This window comes from Dendropsophus ebraccatus, chromosome 8 (genome assembly GCF_027789765.1).
Source record: "Dendropsophus ebraccatus isolate aDenEbr1 chromosome 8, aDenEbr1.pat, whole genome shotgun sequence".
Lineage (NCBI taxonomy): Eukaryota > Metazoa > Chordata > Amphibia > Anura > Hylidae > Dendropsophus > Dendropsophus ebraccatus.
In genome coordinates this window covers 18,121,359-18,142,520 of record NC_091461.1, presented here as the reverse complement: position 1 = coordinate 18,142,520, position 21,162 = coordinate 18,121,359, and the positions used below count along the sequence as shown (strand labels likewise).

General features: G+C 44.5%; 2 protein-coding genes across 2 annotated transcripts; both read left to right on the top strand.

Moving 5' to 3' along the window:
* The first annotated feature begins 1,391 nt into the window (after positions 1–1,391).
* On the top strand, positions 1,392–6,960 carry NPM3 (nucleophosmin/nucleoplasmin 3). The gene is made up of 5 exons (XM_069978888.1): positions 1,392–1,551; positions 1,639–1,724; positions 3,758–3,877; positions 4,271–4,364; positions 5,869–6,960. The coding sequence occupies exons 1-5, from the start codon at positions 1,512–1,514 to the stop codon at positions 6,000–6,002; spliced, it is 474 nt and encodes a 157-aa protein (XP_069834989.1). The 5' UTR covers positions 1,392–1,511; the 3' UTR covers positions 6,003–6,960.
* Positions 6,961–8,284: 1,324 nt separating this feature from the next.
* On the top strand, positions 8,285–9,823 carry LOC138799991 (olfactory receptor 5B21-like). Its single transcript, XM_069981798.1, has 3 exons — positions 8,285–8,344; positions 8,911–9,330; positions 9,608–9,823. The coding sequence occupies exons 1-3, from the start codon at positions 8,285–8,287 to the stop codon at positions 9,821–9,823; spliced, it is 696 nt and encodes a 231-aa protein (XP_069837899.1).
* Positions 9,824–21,162: the final 11,339 nt, after the last annotated feature.

Here is a 21,162-nt window from a genome sequence, read left to right as displayed (position 1 = left end):
ATGGCGGCAGGAGAAGAGGACGTGGTTGACAGTGACTGTATGTGTATGGCTTTCTTTTACTTCCGGGAATGGGAGAAGGGGAATCGCGGACGGATAGGTAATTAACATACATTACAAACTTATACATGCCGGAGTTCTCCTTTAACATGTGAATTCTTTGGGTGGAATGTGCTTGAGAAATACCATTGCATCAACGGAATTCCTTACCTATTCGGCAGTGTGAACATACCCTTAGGGCCCTGTTCCACGGAGCGATTATCAGACGAATCGGCCCAATTCAGATGATTATCGCTCCGTGGAATAGAGACAACGATCAGCCGACGATCGATATGGGTTAGGACTAGAGATGAGCGAACCCGAACGTTCGGCATGTGATTAGCGGTGGCTGCTGAAGTTGGATAAAGCCCTAAGGCTATGTGGAAACCATGGATATAGTCATTGGCTGTATCCATGTTTTCCAGACATCCTTAGAGCTTTATCCAAGTTCAGCAGCCACCGCTAATCAAATGCCGAACGTTCGGGTTCGGATCGACTCGAACCCGGTTCGCTCATCTCTAGTTAGGACTTATATTTGTTGGGCACCGACCGCGCACCACTACATGGAATAGCAGTGCGCAGCCAGCGCCTAGCAATACACATTACCTATGCAGGGTGCAGGGCTCCTCTTCTCCTGAGTCCCGCACGCTCCAGCGTCAGGGCGATCTGTCTCAGCTGACAGGCCGCTCAGCCAATCACTGGCCACGGCAGTCCCGCCAGTGATTGGCTGAGCGGCCTGTCAGCTGAGACAGACCGCCCTGAGGCTGGAGCGTGCGGGACTCAGGAGAAGAGGAGCCCTGCACCCTGCATAGGTAATGTATAGTAGTTAAGCTAGCCCTTGTTTAACAATATTCGGGCCGTGAAATAGGCCCAGTAAACGAGCGCCGATCTAGCAGATGGGCGCTCATTTATCTGACCCCATCGGCCGTGGAATACCACCCTTACACAGGGGAAGGACGATAATCCTGGAGCCAGAAAACCAAGCAAATGGCCATGGATGGAAAACCAGACTGTGTGTACAGCCCCTGTGCTGATCTATGTGTCTCCATGGTAACACCCCCCCCCTGCTGCTGTACAATCCACAACCACAGTATAACAATAACAAAACCCCCAAATCCTAATTCTTTTGTCAACCAAATGTTATAATGTTTAAAAAAAAACAACTTATAAACAGGTTCTGTGACGTCACATCATGAGCTCCTCCCGGTTTGGTGTGACGTGTGCATGTGCCGCTAGCTCCTCCCTTTTATCACACGCGGAGCCCGTAAAGAAACAGCAGAGCGTGACTAGGTGCGGTGACGTCACGCTCCTAGCTCCTCCCCTCGCGCTCGGAGCCTGTAGGCTAGGGGGAGGGGGGAGTGTCGCGCTCTGTGGTGACGTCGCGCGGCTGGCCCCGCCTCTTCCGGTAGTGCCGTGCTCCGTGTAACCCACGTGTGTTGCCGCTCACTTACACGAGTGCGTGTCACCCAGTAACCATGGAGGATCTGGTCTCCGCTATGGAAACCTATGTATTCGGTAAGTGTGAGACTACAAGTCCCAGCATCCTGTACACATGAGGGGATATATGAATGTTATATGTTATGTCTTCTCTGTATACCGCAGGCTGTGAGCTCACCTCCAAGACCACCCACTACACCTTCAAGGTTCAGGAAGAAGATGACTTCGAGCCCAACCTCTCCCTGAGCACTGTAAGTATTTTATAGAACCCACCACTAGGGGGCAGCATGGCATATTGTTAGCATGCTGGGGGTATTCTTCACCTGTGGGGGGGACTACAACTCCCAGCTTGCTGGGAGTTGTAGTTCCCCCACCACAGCTGGAGAATTAGTGGAGAACAATATGAGATTGGCTTAATACATGCGTCCAGTCAGGTGACAAGACCGCAGTGAGCAGTGATTGGCTGAGCGGCCTGTCACCTCACAGACCAGAGACTGCAGGGAGTATGGAGAAATAAGCAGGGAGATGTGGGCACATACATGCAGCACTCTCTGTCCGGGGAGAGAGGGGTTACAGCTATGGAGAGATTACCCCCACAGTCCTGTCCCCTGATGTAAGCCCCAGCCTGAAGTGGATCTGCTATGATTTGGAAGGTGAGGGAGACTTCCTGGATCAGATTACAGTGCTGTAGACCCCGCTATGCAGACCATGCCCCTCCTCCACTCCGCCTCCCACCCAGTACAGGAAGCTCTTACACCAAAGCAATGCTCTTACACCAAGTCACAATTTTGAAAAACTGTGAGCTCTTAAAGGGAACCTGTCAACAACCCCTCCCCGTGCCGGGGTGAAGACCCCCTGCTAGAGCCCCGGATACTCACCCCATCTCGCCAAGTCCTGGACCTGGTCCCGAACCCGGGTTATCCCTGTCTGAAGCCCGGACCGCGCTGCTGAGATGAGTCCGACGCCTATAGAGAATGATTGGAGCCGTCATTCTCTATGGGCGTCGGACTCATCTCTGCAGCGTGCGGGCCGGGCTTCAGACAGGGATAACCCGGGACCGGGTCCAGGACTTGGCGATCGGGGTAAGTATCCGGGGCTCTAGAGGGGGGTCTGGCGGCCTTCACCCCGGCACGGGGGGTGACAGGTTCCCTTTAAACAAAGTTACTCTTAAGCCAAGGTACCTGTATGTGTGTGTGTGTATATATATATATATTTATATATTATACACACACACACACCTCTTGCTGCACGATAATCGAGCCGTGTATTAGGTTGTGTAAACGAGCACTGATCTAGCAGATTGATGCTGGTTCAGTATATATTGATCGGGCCGTCAGAGGGTGCGTTTACACAGAAAGATTATCTGCCAAAGATTTGAAGCCAAAGCCAGGAATGGATTTGAAAAGGGGGGGGGGGAATCTTCATTTATGACCTGAACCCTGTTTATAGTCTGTTCCTGGTTTTGGCTTCAAAGATCTGTCAGATAAATCTGTCTGTGTAAACGCACCATGAGGGTCCATTTACACAGATTATCTGACAAAGATTTGAAGCCAAAGCCAGGAACAGGCTATAGACGGAGATCAGGTCATAAAGGAAGATTTTTTTCCCCCTTTTCAAATCCATTCCTGGCTTTGGCTTCTAATCTTTGGCAGATAATCTTTCTCTTTAAATGGACCCTATTACACTAAGCAATTATCGGCTATTACGGCCAATAACATCTCCGTGTAATAAAAGGCAACGATGAGCTGACGTGCACGATGTCGGCTGATCATTGTCCTTTAACATGCTGAAAGACAACGCTAGCTACAATCTATGTCTTATTGCCCACATCAGCTCTGAGGACCCCAGTGTGTAATACCATGTTACTCCTGTAGTGGCCACTGGTGATCCATGGTTATAGGCATGTAATACCATGTTACTCCTCTAGTGGCCGCTGGTGATCCATGGTTATAGGCATGTAATACCATGTTACTCCTCTAGTGGCCACTGGTGATCCATGGTTATAGGCATGTAATACCATGTTACTCCTCTAGTGGCCGCTGGTGATCCATGGTTATAGGCATGTAATACCATGTTACTCCTCTAGTGGCCGCTGGTGATCCATGGTTATAGGCATGTAATACCATGTTACTCCTCTAGTGGCTGCTGGTGATCCATGGTTATAGGCATGTAATACCATGTTACTCCTCTAGTGGCCGCTGTTGATCCATGGTGATGACCTCAGCATCTTGTTGCATGACCTGCATAGGATCTTTCTGATACCAGTAATCTTTGTCTCCCATAGATCAGCCTTGGGGCAGAAGCCAAAGATGAGTATAATGTGGTGGAGGTGACTGCGCGTGATTACAATGATGAGGACGTAACTGTGCCGATAGCCACCCTCAAGCTGTCCTGTCAGACTATGGTAAGTGTCTGGGCACATATGACTAATGTAACATAAGGGTGGTATCACCCATATGAGTTGCAGCAGAATAGTGAGTGCAGCTCTGGGGTATAATACAGGATGTAACTCAGGATCAGTAATGTATGTACACAGTGACCCCATCAGTAGAATAGTGAGTGCAGCTCTGGAGTATAATACAGGATAAGTAATGTATGTACACATTGACCATTATGATTTTCTATGATCCAACCATTAACTACTAAACTACAAATCTGCTTTGGGCATTTAACACCTAAACATTTAGAATCTATGGTTATGACTGTAATTAGACTATTGCCGGTGTAAGTTTTATCTCCTGTTTATGGTTTGTAACCTTCTCCGTGTCTCATTTACATATTATTTGTCTTTGCTCAGGTCAACCTGGATAACTTTGTCCTCCAGCCTCCTGTTACATTTCGTCTAAAGTCCGGCTCCGGTCCTGTTTTTCTCTCTGGACAAGTCCTAGTCGGTAAGAGCGGTCACGAGCAGCAGCGATGTTCTCCGGCTCGCTTGTCTTCTCTGATGGAGCGCTGGGAAGAGCGTGGATTGATTGACAGGGCGGGGAGCTAATGGCTCATCATCCTGTCAAACACAACGCGTATTTACTTGTATGAGCCCCTGATTAACGCCACTTGCCCGGGTGCTGACGCATCCCGAACTCCAGACAGTTTCTTGATGCGCATCTGAAACTTTCTGGAACTCTAGAGGTTCCCATAGGATTCTATGGGGCATCTGGTCCAGAACTATGGATCAAAATAGGATGGCAGCTATAATTTCCGGACCTGTTCTCAGGCATGGACACCCTTTAGGAAAAATAGTCCTGTGGGTCAGGAAAAAGATTTTTCTGACATTTGAGGCATCAAATCTCTGACAAGTCACATGGGTGAAGCGCTGTAGACAGAACTTCAGTCCGCTGTTTCCCAAGTGCAGTATTCTCCATACAAGTGACCCCATCCTTTCAATGTGCCATAGATGCACCTTTAGTTATGGGAGAAGTGTTATAGGTCATTACAATCTCCAGGAAGTGGTGGGAGCAAGGCTTCCCTAGTGATAACATTGAGCGGCAGAGTAGCTGTAGACAGAGCCGATCTAGGGAGGCAATCAGCTCACCACCCTCCTCTTAAAGGGTTTTTCCATAATTAACCTCTCTACAGGTTGTGTGTGGTATTATAACTTGGCTTCATGTACTTCAATGGAACTGAACTGCAAGACCACACACAACCTGAGGACAAACGTGGCGCTGTTTCTGGAAGAAAGCAACCGTGTTTTTCTGATCCTGGATAATCTCTCATCCCCCGGCCCTACCCGAGGTGCTGACAGTGCACTGTAGGTGGCTCCTTGTGCATACGTTACCTTTTATCTATGCGTCCATGTAGTAGATTCCATGAATATTTCCTGCTGGTCAGGATTCTGCTTACTTCCGTTTTTATCCGGGTGTGCATGTGCCGCTGCTGCCAAGGGCTGTGTAGCCGTCTTTACAGTTTGCAAACAGGTCGGTGAACTCCCAGGTCACGCGCCTCCAGTCTCTGCTGTTCGCGCCAGCACTGTAGATCGAGCCTGTGTCGAGCGCTGTGGCTTCAGTCACTCAGCACGTGTGCACCACTCCTCTGCTCTAAGAGCATGCATGCTGGTGTGCAAATGGCCTGGGAGTTCACTAGCACATGTGCAAACGGGAAAGACACCGCACCGCCCTTGCCAGCAGCGACTCATGCGCACACAGCACTAATGATGACAGTGAGCAGGAGGCCGGACAACTAGAAATATTTATGGCGCACGAGGAGGCAGTGGTGAGCTGCGGTGCAAACGCCAAAGCACTCCTCCTCTTTGACTCTTCATTACAGTACGGGACCCAAGATTGTATAGGTAAAAAACAGACGAATGCTCTGTAGAAAAATTGCACGTTTTAGGCTCAATATTATATGTCCCCCAAATGTCTCTCTTCTGATTTATTTTTGTTTAAATCTGTTTTGCAGCACCTACAGAGCTAGATTCTGATGATGATAATAATGATGTAGAGGAGGAGGAGGAGGATAGTGATGATGACAATGATGATGATGAAGAAGACTTCACCCCCGTGAAACCTGCTAACAAAAAAATGAGAAACTGATAAGTGTTTTTTTTACAGGGTATGATTAGTCTATGATGGGACTGTGTAATAGTTATTCTATGGGGTTCAGACCGGCGCCGACCACCTGTAGCTGGTTTGACTTTTTTTAGTGGCCAAGGGCAAGAAATCAAGTACTTATGGTGCGTTTAAACAGGGAGATTTATCTGACAGATTTTTGAAGCCAAAGCCAGAAACAGACTATAAACGGGGAAGAGGTCATAAAAGAAACATTGAGATCTCTCCTCTTTCCAAATCCATTTCTGGCTTTGGCTTCCAAAATCTGTCAGATAAATCTGTGTAAACGCACCATAAGGCAATAGAAGCAAATCCCCCCCCCCCACTAGGATTGAAAAATGTCTCCTGTTCAACGAGGTGGTCCTAAAAGTCAGAGCAATGAAGATCCAGCAGCTGGGACCTCCCCAGTTCGGGCACTGCCATCCCAGCCTCCGACTCCTCATTGACTTGACTTTTCCTTTCTGGCCTGATTGACATGGCTTTACATGGTTTCCATCTGGGTGATGCGGCACTCGCTTACTTAGGGTTACTCACCTCCTTCTAAGAGATGACGCTGCCTTTTATGATGAAGAAGTTGATTTTTGTACATAAGGTTTAGCAGTAGAAAGTTTTTGTATATTTGTTGTACAGTGTTACTTAGTCTGTGCCAAAGACCTGAGAAAAGAGAAAAAAAATACAGTTTAGCAAGTTTAACCTGTTGCATTGATCTGTCACCGCCTGAACGTTCACTGAGCTGGCGGCACTAACGGATATCAGTAAAGGCAATGAGAACATAGCATTCTTCTTATTTTCATAAAACAAAACCTTTAATTTGATCATGAATGGTGTCAGGGAGGCGGGGCCAATCACTTTCTGGGCCGTAGCACTGCAGAGCCTGACTGTGCTGTATGCCCGCCGCTTTGTATAATCGGTGGCACACACCACAGTGCGGTATGTTGATACTATGGCCTAGGCCCGGGGTAGGGAACCTTGGCTCTCTAGCTGTTGCAAAACTACAACTGCTAAAGGTTTGGCTGTCCAGGCATGATGGGAGTTGTAGTTTTTCAATGGCTGAAGGGCCAAGGTTCCCTACCCCTGGCCTAGGGAAAGATAGGCCCACCTCCTTGACTCTATTCATCTAAATAAAGGCCTTGTTTATGACAGTAAGTGACACAGGTGCGTTCTGAAGGCTTTTGCCGATATCCAGTGGTGGTTATCGTCATCTTGCTCACAGAGGTGTCACGCCTCAGGCTCTTCCTTGTCACAAACATTAATTATTCTAGTGTTTTAGGTGAGGGTATAGTGTAACTGTAGCAGTAACTTCACCCGGTATTGTGGCCCCTAATAGGTAACACACTTTGTAACCTCTCAAATACAGAACTCTATTTTTTCAGATACAGTTTTGTACAAATGGCCAAATCTGTTCTATGCAATAAAGAATTCGTTATTTTTTGATGTCTTGTGTAATTTTACATGCAGGTCATGTGATCTTTACGTTGCCCCAAGTTAAAAGGGGTATTCCAAAAAAAATTGGGGCAGTTTCCTCCTTTGAGACGAGTACACAGAGAGCGCGTCATCTAACTGTGAACCAAAGTCTATTAGAGAGTTCTGGAAATGATAGTTTAATAAGTTTCCCAAAAGCGGGGAATCCCTGATGGGAATGAGTGCTCCATGTAATGGTGGTCCCTCTAAGGAGGTGTGATCAGTAGACACTGTCCTTCTAATGGGTATATTAAAGAGGCACTCCCACCATTTATACTTTTCATATAGTGCTGAGGCTCCATAGGTTTAAAATGACAGATAAGACAAGATCAGGCCGTTTACAGTAGGTGATGGTCACAACTCCCTCTGCACAGAGTTAGATATGTATGACTCAGTAAACAAGTTGGTGTGGCCAGTTGGGGGCATATCCCTACACTGTCCATTCAGAGTAGGCTGTGTTTGGACTCCCTCCCCCCTCCAAACTGGTGAAACCCATCTGATTTTTTTCAATAACAGAGGAACTGTAGATCTCACAGCTATAAGAGAAGATTTTTCAGAGTGGTTACCTCGTGGGTATTACATGTGGTGACTGTTCCTTTTCAGTTAAAATAGAATAGCCCTCGAAGGATCAGTGGGACAGTAAGCCTACTTTCCCTCTCCCGCCAGTGCTGGGTCTTTGTACAATCCGCGATCAGATCAGGTGTACCTGCTGAAGGCACTAATGGGACATAAAAATACTGTAGTGAGAGAGGCTGGCTAGCCACATGAGCCTGGTGTGGGACATCTGACCCATTTGGGTACTCAACATGTTGATTTTACGAGGCAAAAAGGAAAACAAGCTGAGTACTGGGCTAGATCGCTATGCTGTAGGTATAATCACAAGGAAGAAGGAGATTGTAATCTGCTGTGTAGAGCTCTAGTGACACCACATCTGGAATACTGTGCCCAGTTCTGGAGACCCAAAGATGGGCAACACAAATGGTGGAAGACCTAAAGGGATGTTTCCAGCCTTTTTGCCTAATATTCCTACGTGACAAAGTCACATACCCTTTAGGACTGAAATACTGTCTCTCCTATACCTATACCTGGCCACCTTCAAGATCATTGATAAGATATTAAAAAACAGGAAAAGAATTCGTGGTTTATCGATCTCTAGGGTAATTCACTCTATTCTTGTCTCTGTCTCGTTACATGTAATTGTATTTTATGTAATTATTTATTGTTACTGGCACATAATTAGAGATTCTAGTAATTGTTATTCCCGGGAGCTTTTCAGCCACAACCTGAAATCTCAGTGATTTCTCATTAGATCCATCTTGTACAAATATACATTGAATATCTTCTATTCTCCATAAGCCGTCCATGTATCTTCAGCCGTCATAGACCTGTACAGAATAGTTTTTTTCATAATATTTTGTTCACATTTCGCCAGAGGAAAATGGAGGTGACAAATTTGGCCATCAATGGTTTTGTCCTCCTTGGCTTCTATGAGCTTCCGAGCTTCCAGTTGGGTTTATTCCTCATATTTCTGGTCATCTATGTAGGAACTTTGGCTGGAAATTCAGTAACCACTGCTCTGTTTTGCTTTGATCCTCATTTTTATAGTCCCATGTATATTCTTCTATGTAACTTGTCTATAATCGATATGTCCTTCACCACAATGGTTCTACCCAAGTTACTGGACATCCTTCTAACTGGGAACCATGTCATTTCCTACAATGGTTGTATCACTCAGGTATTCATATTAATTGCACTCATTGTGCTGGAAGTCTTCATCCTGGCGGCCATGGCCTATTATCGCTATGTGGCCATATGTCATCTTTTACGTTATTCTTATCTCATGAGCCTACAGGTCTGTTTGTGGATGTCATGGACATCTTGGGAGTGTAGGAATCCTTTATGGCATTCTTTATACTGTTCTTATAGCATCTTGTACATTTTGTGGGTCACATGAAGTAGACCATCTAGTCTGTGATCTGAAGCCCCTGATGATGCTTTTGTGTAGTAGCACACATACTATAGAAACATTGATATTTATACTTGGTCCCGTCATTGGTCTTGTCCCGTCAATTATGACCTTGGTGTCCTACATATATATTATCTCAGCAATTTTGATGATTTACTCTAAGGAAGGAAGACAGAAAATCTTCTCCACCTGCTCCTCACATCTCACAGTCATCCTCATGTTTTATGGAACAGTACTTGGCATGTACATGAGACCAAAGTCCAGCTATTCCATGGACCAGGACAAGGTGTTTGCCATCTTGTATGCAGGAGTCATCCCAATGCTCAACCCTCTGATATACAGCTTGAGAAACCAGGAGGTGAAGAAAGCTCTGTGCTGATTAACGAGAAAAACTATGTTTAACCAATAAGTCAGCTAAATGTGTTATATTTAAAGCAAAATAAGAACAATCGTCACCTCAGTCCATGTCAGGAACTGTCCAGAGTAGGAGAGGTTTTCTATGGGGATTTGCTACTGCTCTGGACAATTCCTGACATGGACAGAGGTAGTAATTTACAAATCTATATAACTTTCTGTCACCAGGTCATTTAAAAGCATTTTTTGTGCTTCTGTACATTTGTTGTAAAAGTAACAGTCTTATGTAATCTGAAGTCTCAAACTGCCCATGATAAATTACCCTAATATTGTATGTTCTCAAAGTGGGTGATAGTTTGCCCTTTTTAGAGTAGAGTTGATCGAACCCGAACATTGACGAATCTGCCGCATTTGATTGCTGAAGCCGTCCTGGTCCGTGGGGAAGGAGGAGAGTGCCCAGGTACCGCCTGGAATTCTGGGATTCACCCTAGGTAATAGGTAATTTCAGGCGGTACCCAGGCACTCTCCACATTCCCCGCGGACCGGGAAGGCTTCAGCAATCAAATGCGGCAGGTTCGTGAATGTTCGAGTTCGAACCTAGGATTTCCCGAGGTTCGATCAACTCTAGTAGAGAGGTGCCTTAAAAGTTCCCCCATTTCAGACTCCTGCTATTATCAAAGTAGAAACCCTTCTGGAGAGAGCAGATTTTCTCTAGAAGACGCAGATTTTCTGTAATGAGATATTTCTATGAAAGTGTCTCCTCTTCATACAAAATAAGCCAGCAAAGAGAGCACACTAAAAGGGAACCTGTCACCCCCCGTGCCGGGGTGACCGGCTCCCGACCCCTGCTACAGCCCCCTATACTCACCTGATCCCGCCGGGTCCCGCTTCTGGATCCGGTCGGTTCACGGAGATCTCAGCCGCTGCAGCCCGGCGCGGAGAGATGAGTCCAACGCTCATAGAGAATGACGGAGAGTCCAGCGCTCCGTCATTCTCTATGAGCGTTGGACTCATCTCTCAGCGCGCTCGCCGAGATCTCCGTGACCCGATCGGATCCAGAAGCGGGACCCGGCGGGATCAGGTGAGTATAGGGGGCTGTAGCGGGGGGTCGGGAGCCTGTCACCCCGGCACGGGGGGTGACAGGTTCCCTTTAACCTGCAGGTGGTACAAACCAAAGTAGAGCAACAAACTAATGGCTGGGTCTTCCTGCAGGTCAGTGACTAGAGATAATCGAACATTGGGAAATGTTAGGTTTGATCGAACTCGAACCTTCAGCATTTGATTCCTGATGCCTTCCCGTTCCGTGGGGAAGGTGGAGACTACCCGAGTACCACCTGAAAAACGGGGATACAGCCTAGGTAATAGGACAGTCTCCACCTTCCCTACGGAATGGGAAGGCATTGGGAATTAAATGATGTTCGATCATCTCTATCAATGACCCGAAACACACAGCCAGGGAAACTAAGCAACAGCTCCGTAAGAACCAATTTAAGGTCCTGGAGTGGCCTAGCCGGTCTCCACACCTGAACCCAACAGAAAATCTTTGGAGGGAACTGGAACTCAATGTTGCCCAGGACAGCCCTGAAACCTGAAAGATCTGGAGAAGATGTGTATGGAGGAGGGGGACACAATCCCTGCTGCAGTGTCTGCAAACCTGGTCAAGAACTACAGGAAACGTCTGACCTCTGTAACTGCAAACAAAGTTTTCTGCACCAAATATTAAAGGGGTACTCCAGAAAAGACGTCCACTCACCTCTTTGTATCCAGTGGCGGGTCCCATATCGCGGCGCTTCGGTCCCCGGCCGCTTCCTGGTGTCTGACGCGGGCCTGAGACGTGACGTCCCAAGTCCACTCAGCCAGTCAGTGACAGAGGCGGGATCCGTTTCAAGTCTGCTCAGATCCCGCCTCTGTCACTGACTGGCTAAGTGGACTTGAGACATCACGTCTCGAGCGCACGTCAGACAACAGGAAGCGGCCAGGGACCGGAGCGCCGCGATACGGGACCCGCCGCTGGATCCAGGTAAGTGAGTGGACGTCTTTTCTCTCAGCCACCTCCTCCCCGGCCAGATCCCAAAATAGCTCCCCCGCTGGAGTACCCTTTTAAAGGACAACTCCCGCGGGACCTCAAAAAAAAAAAAAACACAGACACACACAGACACCATACTCACCATCTCTCCGGTGACGATCGCCACTCGATTCGCCCGCCGTCCGCCTCACCGTCGCCGCCTTCCGCCATCCAGCGATGTCTCCAACTTCCGGGTCCAGGGGATGGAAAAGGCTGCCAGCGCGCTTGCGCACCGGCAGCCTTTTCATTGGCTGGAGCGCATCACATGGCTTCCAGCAAGCTCAGCCAATCAGGGCTGAGCAAGCTGGAAGCCATGTGATGCGCTCCAGCCAATGAAAAGGCTGCTGGTGCGCATGTGCACCAGCTGCCTTTTCATCCCCATTCACTTTGCATGAAGACGCCGAGGAGGAAGAAGACCCGGACCGCCCCTCGGCTCTGACGTCGTCGTCACCAGATGCCGCCCCGGAGAAGAGGACCGTGACGATCGTAATAGGTAATGTATACATTCCTTAACTTCCGGGGTGGGGGGTCGGGGGTCCGAAAGTGGGGGAAGGGGGCCAGGCCGGGTATTTAACCACATTACAAAGTTATATAACTTTGTAATGTGTGTTAAATGAGCAAAAAAAAATTTTTGTGGGAGTTGTCCTTTAAGTTCTGTTTTTCTATTGTATCAAATCCTTATTTCATGTCATAAATTCAGAAAACTTATTAAACATTCAAACAATGTGATTTTCTGGAAAAAAAATTTCTAGATTCCGTCTCTCACAGGTAAATTGTATCTACCATAAAAATTACACCCCACTCCATTCTTTGTAGGTGGCAAAATGTGCAAAATAGCGCATCAAAAACTTTTCCCCACTGTAGTTCAAGCAAGACGCATGAGGTCCTGCTCACAAAAGCTTACAATCTAAAGGAACTCGAAATAATAAAAAAAAAAAGTTAAAAGCGCTTTTATACAAAACGGGATGGGGTACATAAAGATGAATGAGACACGAGGCAGCAGCTATTCTCTGTGTATGAAGGTTGTAAGGAGTTGGGAGTGTAGAGAGAATGTTACTGCTGAATGGACAGGAAAGGCTCTTAGGGCCCGTTCGCACTACAGATTCGGCAAGGAGATTTCACCGGGAACCTCCGTCCGCTGACTCCGCACCGAATCTCTCCTGCTATGACTTTAAATGGGAGGGCTCGCGTGAGCCCTCCCATTCAAAGGCATAGCAGGAGAAATTGTAGTGTGAACAGGCCCTAAGAGCCTTTCCTGTCCATTCGGCAGTAACACTCCCTTTCCTGACTTCAGGTTCCGGCGCGTATGGGATGGCAGCAGTGTGAGTGAGCTACTCCACCCTCCGCTCATAATATCGCTCCCCGCTCTGACTCCTGACATTACCGGCCCTGCCGGACCACATCTCTGACTTCTCTAAGTGCCGAGGAGTCGGAGGCACCACTTCATTAAGCGGGGAACCAGTTATACACCTCCCCATAAGCCCTCCTTCATTTACCTCACAGCTCTGTCACAGGGACACCTAAGATGGCGCCGACACGAGGTGCTGCTGCTGAGGCACACACAGAGGAAACACATACCTCACAAACCCCAGTGCCGGACCTCTGTGACACCATAATACCAGGACTACATATGTCTTGCAAGGCACTGGCAATTCAAGTGTCCAAAATGATATTAAATGACATAAAATCCTCTCTTGAGGCCACTATAGTTTCCTCCCTAACAACCATACAGGGAGATATAGCAACGCATACCTCACAGATTACTGAACTTCAGGAGAGAGTCAGCCTGTTAGAAGATGAAATACATTCTACAAAAATAAAACTACAACAGAATATGAATGTCACAGCTTCATTGCAAACAAAGACTGATGATCTAGAGAACCGCTCTAGGCGCAACAATTTACGTATTATAGGTTTACCTGAATCCATTCCAGCCATGCAATTACATGCTATATGTTCTCTAGAAATTCCCCAAGCCTTGGGTATCCCCGGTCACATTACTGTGGAAAGAGCTCACCGTGTGGGACCCCCACCAGCCAAACAAAAGCAAGATGCAAATAAAAAAGAACAGAAACCCAGACAAGTGATTGTCAAGTATCTGAATTATAATGATAAAAACAACATTTTACAAAGCTTTAAAAAATCTACAGTTGATGTTGCAATTCGTGGCCACAAAATCCTCATGTTTAATGACTACTCCGCAGCAGTGGTTCAAAAACGTAAAGCTTTCGCACACATTTGCTCGACATTGGTGAAAAATCAAATACGATTTGCTCTTCTTTATCCTGCCATACTGAAAGTTTTCAAATCGGATGGTTCAGCCTCTCTTTACAGTTCTCCTGAGGAAGCCATTTCTTCCCTTAAAGACGTAAAGGGTCTCACTCCACCTATTCAAGACAAGCACAAGAGACGACGTTTGGATGGTCCTACTGACACGGTAGAAAAAATGGAATGATTATGAACTCCATCACTATTCTGTTGGACGCTATGCTGCTCATTAAAACTGAGTATTTTTTCTCTATTTAGTCCTATATATGTTGACTAAATACTATATTAGGGACACCTTGTTACTACATTTTTTTTTCTTTAGTCTAGGTAGTAATGCATTTGATGGTGTGTGTGTCTATGTGTAAGTATGTATTTATGTATGCATATATATATGTGTGTGTGTGTGCATGTATATGTATGTATATGAATAATTCCACCTTGTATGGTTTTAGGTTTAAGTACAACTTCTTTAAGTACTAATCATTATATACTGGCTCTCCCTTTTATTTTATTTTATTTATTTGCTTCCCTGTGACAACTCACACATTTCTCAGGAGGGTAGGGATGTGTACGTCTTTAATTTTAATATATACTCATTTAGTGGAGCGGAGGTTGATGTGACCTCTCCACCAGTTATTTCTTTCTCTTTATTTCTTCTCCATAATGCAGAGTTTGCGAATGCTCCGAACATTGGACAATGCGAAAAAAGTGAAGTCCACATCTCACTTTATTCGCTTAGTTTATATTGTTAACTATTTTATTCTTAGGTATATCACCTTTAGTTTGTCTGAAAATGCTACATGCTATCCTCTTTTTCTGCCTGAAAGGGTTACCCCCTATATTATTGTGCTTCCAGGGTCTCTTCTTAACACCTCCTCTTCTATTAATATTGTATGAAATTAATCACTTGGAATTTTAAGGGACTACGTTCCCCATCTAAGAGGACTTCTATACTTAAACATCTTAAGAGACTTAGAGCCGATATAGTATTATTGCAAGAAACACATTTAACTGAATCGGATTATTTCAGACTCAAACGTTTTTGGGTGGGTGCAGTTTATGGTTCACGAGCTATTAACCGTAAAGGCGGGGTAGTTATTCTTACACATAAAAATTTAGCCTGTACGGTATTATCTCAATATCAAGATGATGAAGGCAGGATATGTCATCTTCTTATTGACACTCCAGCGGGCAAATATAGCATATATAACGTTTATGGTCCCAACACTCAGAGACCTGATTTTTTAAAATTGGAAAACCTCATTCTGCAAGATGACAATAATCTTAAAATAGTTGGTGGAGACCTAAATACTGTTCTTAATACAACTGAAGATAGAAAAAGAACTAAGACCCCTACTGTATATACTTCATCAGATAATATTTTATCCAACTTCCTTAATTCTACCTCCCTATCTGATTCTTGGCGTCATCTACACCCAGATGGTAGAGAATACTCTTTTTACTCTCACTCCCAAACGGCCTGGTCAAGAATAGACTACTGTTTAGTGTCACCGGACTCTCTTGGCAGAGTAGAAGACTCTGAAATTTATGATATAGTAATTTCGGATCACTCCCCTGTTAGTTTACAATTAAGAGATATTTTTCAGAAGGGATCCGATATTATTTGGAGATTTCCTTCTCATTTAGCTAGTGATGAATCATTTATCAAACTATTAAAAAAATGGTGGTCAGACTTTTATTCTAACAATGCTGAACATACACAATCCCCAATACTTTTCTGGGAGACTGCAAAAGCAGTTCTAAGGGGCCAAATAATTTCTTATGTGGCTGCCCAGAAACGTGAAGCACGTAAAAACTATCTTCAACTTTCCCAAGATCTGCGCTCTACATACACTCTTTTCCTGTCTTCCCCTACAGATGACAATAAATCTAAATGGACAGCAGCTAGACAAGCTTTCGAAATTGCACAGGAAAAACTCAATGCTATATATAGAGAGCAATACATATCCCGTTTATTCTGCTATGTTAATAAATCAGGGAAAATGTTAGCTAACCTTGATAAAGGACGTAGACCTACTACACATATCCCTGCTCTCAAAGATACAGCGGGTAATATACAAAAAGATCCTAAAGTCATATCACAACTTTTACAACAATTTTACCGCTCACTATATTCCAAAGATAGGCTTGATCTAGCTGCTGGTAAGAACTTTCTAGAGTCATTAACTCTACCTTCTCTTGATACCCCTTCTCTTGATTCTCTCAACGCCCCAGTCACATTGGAGGAAATTACTGCCACTATCTCTACACTTAAAAATAACAAAGCTCCAGGCCCTGATGGCTATAGTGCGGAATTTTATACATCTATGTCTTCTGTCATCTCCCCTACCCTTCTTTCTACTTTCCAAACTATTCTGACTGACCATCACGTGCTCCCCTCGGGAGATACTGCATATATCAAAATACTACACAAACAGGGGAAGGATCCGACATCTCCTAATTCGTACAGGCCAATCTCTTTAATAAATGTAGACCTAAAATTGTTGGCAAAGATTATGACCAATAGATTGGCAGACATCCTACCATCACTAATAGGCAGCCATCAAGTTGGCTTTATAAAAGGACGTTCTGGTGTCACTAATATAAGAACGGTACTAGCGGCCCAGTCTGGTGTCCAATCTGGGGGTCGTTCCAGCCACTCTCCAGGTCTGTTGGCAATTGACGCCGAAAAGGCTTTTGATAATATCAGCTGGGAGTGGCTGGACATGACCTTAACAAAATTTGGTATCACAGGTCAATTCAAAGATTTTATTTCCACAATATACATATCTCAGAAAGCTAGAATTCATACCCCGGGTTTCCTTTCAGATAGCTTTCCCTTACAAAAAGGTACCAGACAGGGTTGCCCCCTATCCCCTCTATTGTTCAATCTGGCGATGGAGCCTCTTGCTAGATATCTTGTTTCTTCTGACTTTTTCTCAGGCATACGGGTTGGTTCCCAAATCATCAAAGTTACATGCTTTAATTACTTTAATATATTTAGATAACCCAGATCTACATGTTCCGGCAGTATTAGATGCCTTAAAATTTTTTGGTTCCTTCTCTGGGTATAGAATCAATATACATAAAAGTCAACTTCTTTACCTAACTCCACGTAAGAGGTCTACTTCGGGTCCTGTGGGGGTCTCCATCGCTAAATCCTATATTACTTATCTTGGAATCCAGATTGGCAGAACTCCCTCCTCACTATATTCCCTGAACTATCGCCCTATAATTAAGAGAATAAAACAAGATCTCCAGAGATGGGAATCTCTACCATTGTCAATCCTAGGCCGTACCCACTTAATCAAAATTATGTGTTTTGGAAAACTGTTATATCCAATGCAAACAATACCCCTTTTACTCAAACATTCTGACGTTTCCCTACTCCAATCATATTTCACTAAATTTATTTGGCAATCAAAGAGACCTCGTATTGCCTATTCCACTCTCTGTCTCCCTACTTCTAAAGGTGGCGCTCAATGCCCAGATATTAGATTATATAATTTAGCCGCTCTCTTTCGCCATGCTAAAGATTGGATTATGGACACGTCATATTTCTCCAATATTTTAATTGAGAAAGCTTTAGCAGCACCTTGGTCTTTACCCACCTTGCTACATGCTAAATTACCAGAACTACCCCCAGAAATTAAGAGAAGTGTTATCTTTAAAGACACCATTGCCACATGGAAGGCGATACGAAAATTATATGGTTTACCCTTTTGCCTATCGAAAAGATTTCCTCTGTGGCATTCACCACTTTACCCACCTGACTCAGACAAATTGGACTACTCAGAGTGGCAGAGTGCACATGTTTCTTCTGTTGGGGATCTGCTGGATACTAATTCCAACACTTTCTTATCATGGGATATCGTCAGAACACGATTTAAATTGTCTTCATTTAATTTACCTCAATACGATTCTATAATTGAATTTCTTACTTCCAGAGTACGGGACATAGCAGAAGCAGAAAGTGATATAGAATTTGATAATCTATTCCCAACACCTCCGGTACATAATTCTTTATCACATACATATGGAGAACTTAGATCACGCTCTCAAAAGAATTTATCTAGACAAATTTTTTTTTTTTAAATGGTCCTCCGTAATTTTTTCAGAGGATCTAACCCAACAAATATTGAGAGGATCTCAACTAGTGCATTCTGCCACTCCCAATGTGGTTCTACGTGAAATACATTTCCGCTTTATACACAAGGCTATATATGCCTTTAATATTCCTTTTTCCAACTCTCACACTTCTCACATAAACAGTTGCCCGAAATGTTCACTTCCTTAAGCAGACTTGTTTCATTGTGCCTGGGCCTGCACGCGAGTGCAGGAATTTTGGGACTCTGTGCGGCTCTATCTTTTGTCCACTTGGGGCCATGCCATACCACTTCTCCCTCTTAGTTATCTTTTTCATTTTATTGATATAGACTCTACTACTCCCTCTCCTAAATTACTTACTTCTAAAGGAATTCATTTAACTCTATTAGTTTCCCTGAAATGTTTATTAAGACACTGGATACTGGATACTCTACCAGACATTTCTGAGGTAATCTCCGCTCTGAAGGAGATCTTTCATTGGGAACTTTTGGATGTATTGCGCACCAAAGAAAAATCAACAAAAACATTTATGTCCAAATGGACACAATTTCTAATTCATGATTTTACTATAGAAGAGAGAGACTCTGTCATTAATCAATTTAAGGACACTGATTGGTATTGCATGGCCGCCCAAAAGGGAACTCTGGGAGCACTCCGAATATCTTAAGCTTTTCCCTTTCTCTGTTAAAGACAATTCTCTCCATTCTATTGGTAGCACATTTGAATATCTGACATCTATACCATGTTTTAAGGTGATATTATAAATTACTGTTTTTCTACTTATGTTTTTGGTAAGACTACGTTGTATTGTATATGATAATATGTCTTTTAAGGTTATTACAAAGGCTCATTGTATCTGTATGATATTGTAAACATACAATCCTTTGTTGCCTGTGAGCGACTTTCTTTTTGAATATGTAATGAATTTTCAATATGTATGTTCAAATATTACATAAACCACTAATAAAATATCGTTAAAAAAAACAACAACACTCCCTTTCCTGTCCATTCGGCAGTAACACTCCCTCTCCCTTTGCTGTCCATTCTGCAGTAACACTCCCTCTAAACTCCCAACTCCTTACAATCTTTAGGCGCGGAGAGCGGAGGCGTACAAGCCCTCCCATTCAAAGGCATAGCAGGAGAGATTTACGGAATCTCCGCACCGAATCCGTAGCGTAAACAGGGCCTTAGGGTTCTTAGTTATATAAGGAATGGGTGAAATTCATCAAGAAGCCTTATAGTAAGTTCTATTCTTTGTTGCCCATAGTGACCAATCACAGCTCAGCTTTCATTTTTCTAGAGCTCATTAATATTTGAAAGCTGAGCTGTGATTGGTTGCTATGGGCAACAAAAAACATTCCCACTGTTAGACTGCTTGATGAATCTCCCCCAAAATTCAATTTAGAAAAAGTGATAGGCCGGTGCCAAATAATTCTTTAAAAGGGGAAAATGAAGGTGAACGTGTCTTTTCTGACTATTTTGGGCTTACAATGAGAAAAACTAAATCACTGATAAAGACAATTATATTTGGAAGAATGTTAGGAATGAGCGGTGCTAAGGATGTTTAGCAACAACATCTTTGATTGGTCACTGAACAGGAAGTAGTCACTGACCTTTTCATCCACTTTGTCAACATCAATCGGCAAGGCTGGCTACACCACTGTGCATGGGAGTGAAAAGGACGGGTGTGTGGGGCAACCCCCTGCCACTCCAGGCCCGGTTATGGTTGCAACCCTTCTGGTTGCTACACTTCAAACCCTTAAGACTCTTCATGACCTGTAATTTTTTTTACCTTTGCAGAATAGTAGACTGGGTATTATTACAAGTTTTGCTGTGGTTTATTAGAAATTTAGATTCTGGATATAGCTAGAGATTGAGTGTACTGGAAGAAATGTGGATCGGCATACACACTATGTATGTGTAGTGTCCCACAAATGGGTCCTGGCCTCCACAGTAGGCTCTCTCTTGTGTAGTCTCTCTCCCAAAACTTCTGACTAGACCTTGAACCGACTTATACTACCTCAATAGATATATATCCTCAAGGGGTGACCTGATAGGGCAGGAAGACTAAGGCTTCCGATAGGCTATAAGATAATCTGAAGCACCCAGATCTGGGATTTGTGCACAATAAAACATCAAACAGGGGCATAAACATGAGGCAAATACAAGTTTCATAGTTAACCCTTTTTATGACTCTCCTTCAGCTAGACAGTGAAAAGCATACAGTGACATCTGGTGGTGGGAGTGCAAATTACTTCAGCCTACAACATATCAACACTAGTGATGAGCGAACCTGGAGCATGCTCGAGTCAATCCGAACCCGAACGTTCGGCATTTGATTAGCGGTGGCTGCTGAACTTGGATAAAGCCCTAAGGCTATGTGGAAAACATGGATATAGTCATTGGCTGTATCCATGTTTTCCAGACAACCTTAGAGCTTTATCCAAGTTCAGCAGCCCCAGCTAATCAAATGCTGATCGTTCAGGGTTCGGATCGGCTCGAACCCGAACCCGGTTCGCTCATCTGTACTAAACACATAATACCGACTTACACATGCTGCAATAATGCATTGGACACCTGCTCTGGGACACTGCAGGAGGAGAGAGATTGTGATCCACTGTATAGAGCTCTAGTGACACCACATCTGGAATACTATGTCCAGTTCTGGAGACCCAAAGACTGGCTACCCAAACGGTGGAACTTTTCTATCCTTGCATCAAATTATCCTATGGCCAGGAATGAAAGGAGGGACAAAATAAAATCCCATACCCTTTAAGACTGAAAAGCATTGCTGGCACTCACACCCCTCACCTAGTACCTATACATGGTGGCCACCTTCAAGATCAATGATGAGATAGAACAGAAAAATAATTTATGGTGTATCGATCGGTAGGGTAATTCACTCTATTATTGTCTCTGTCTTC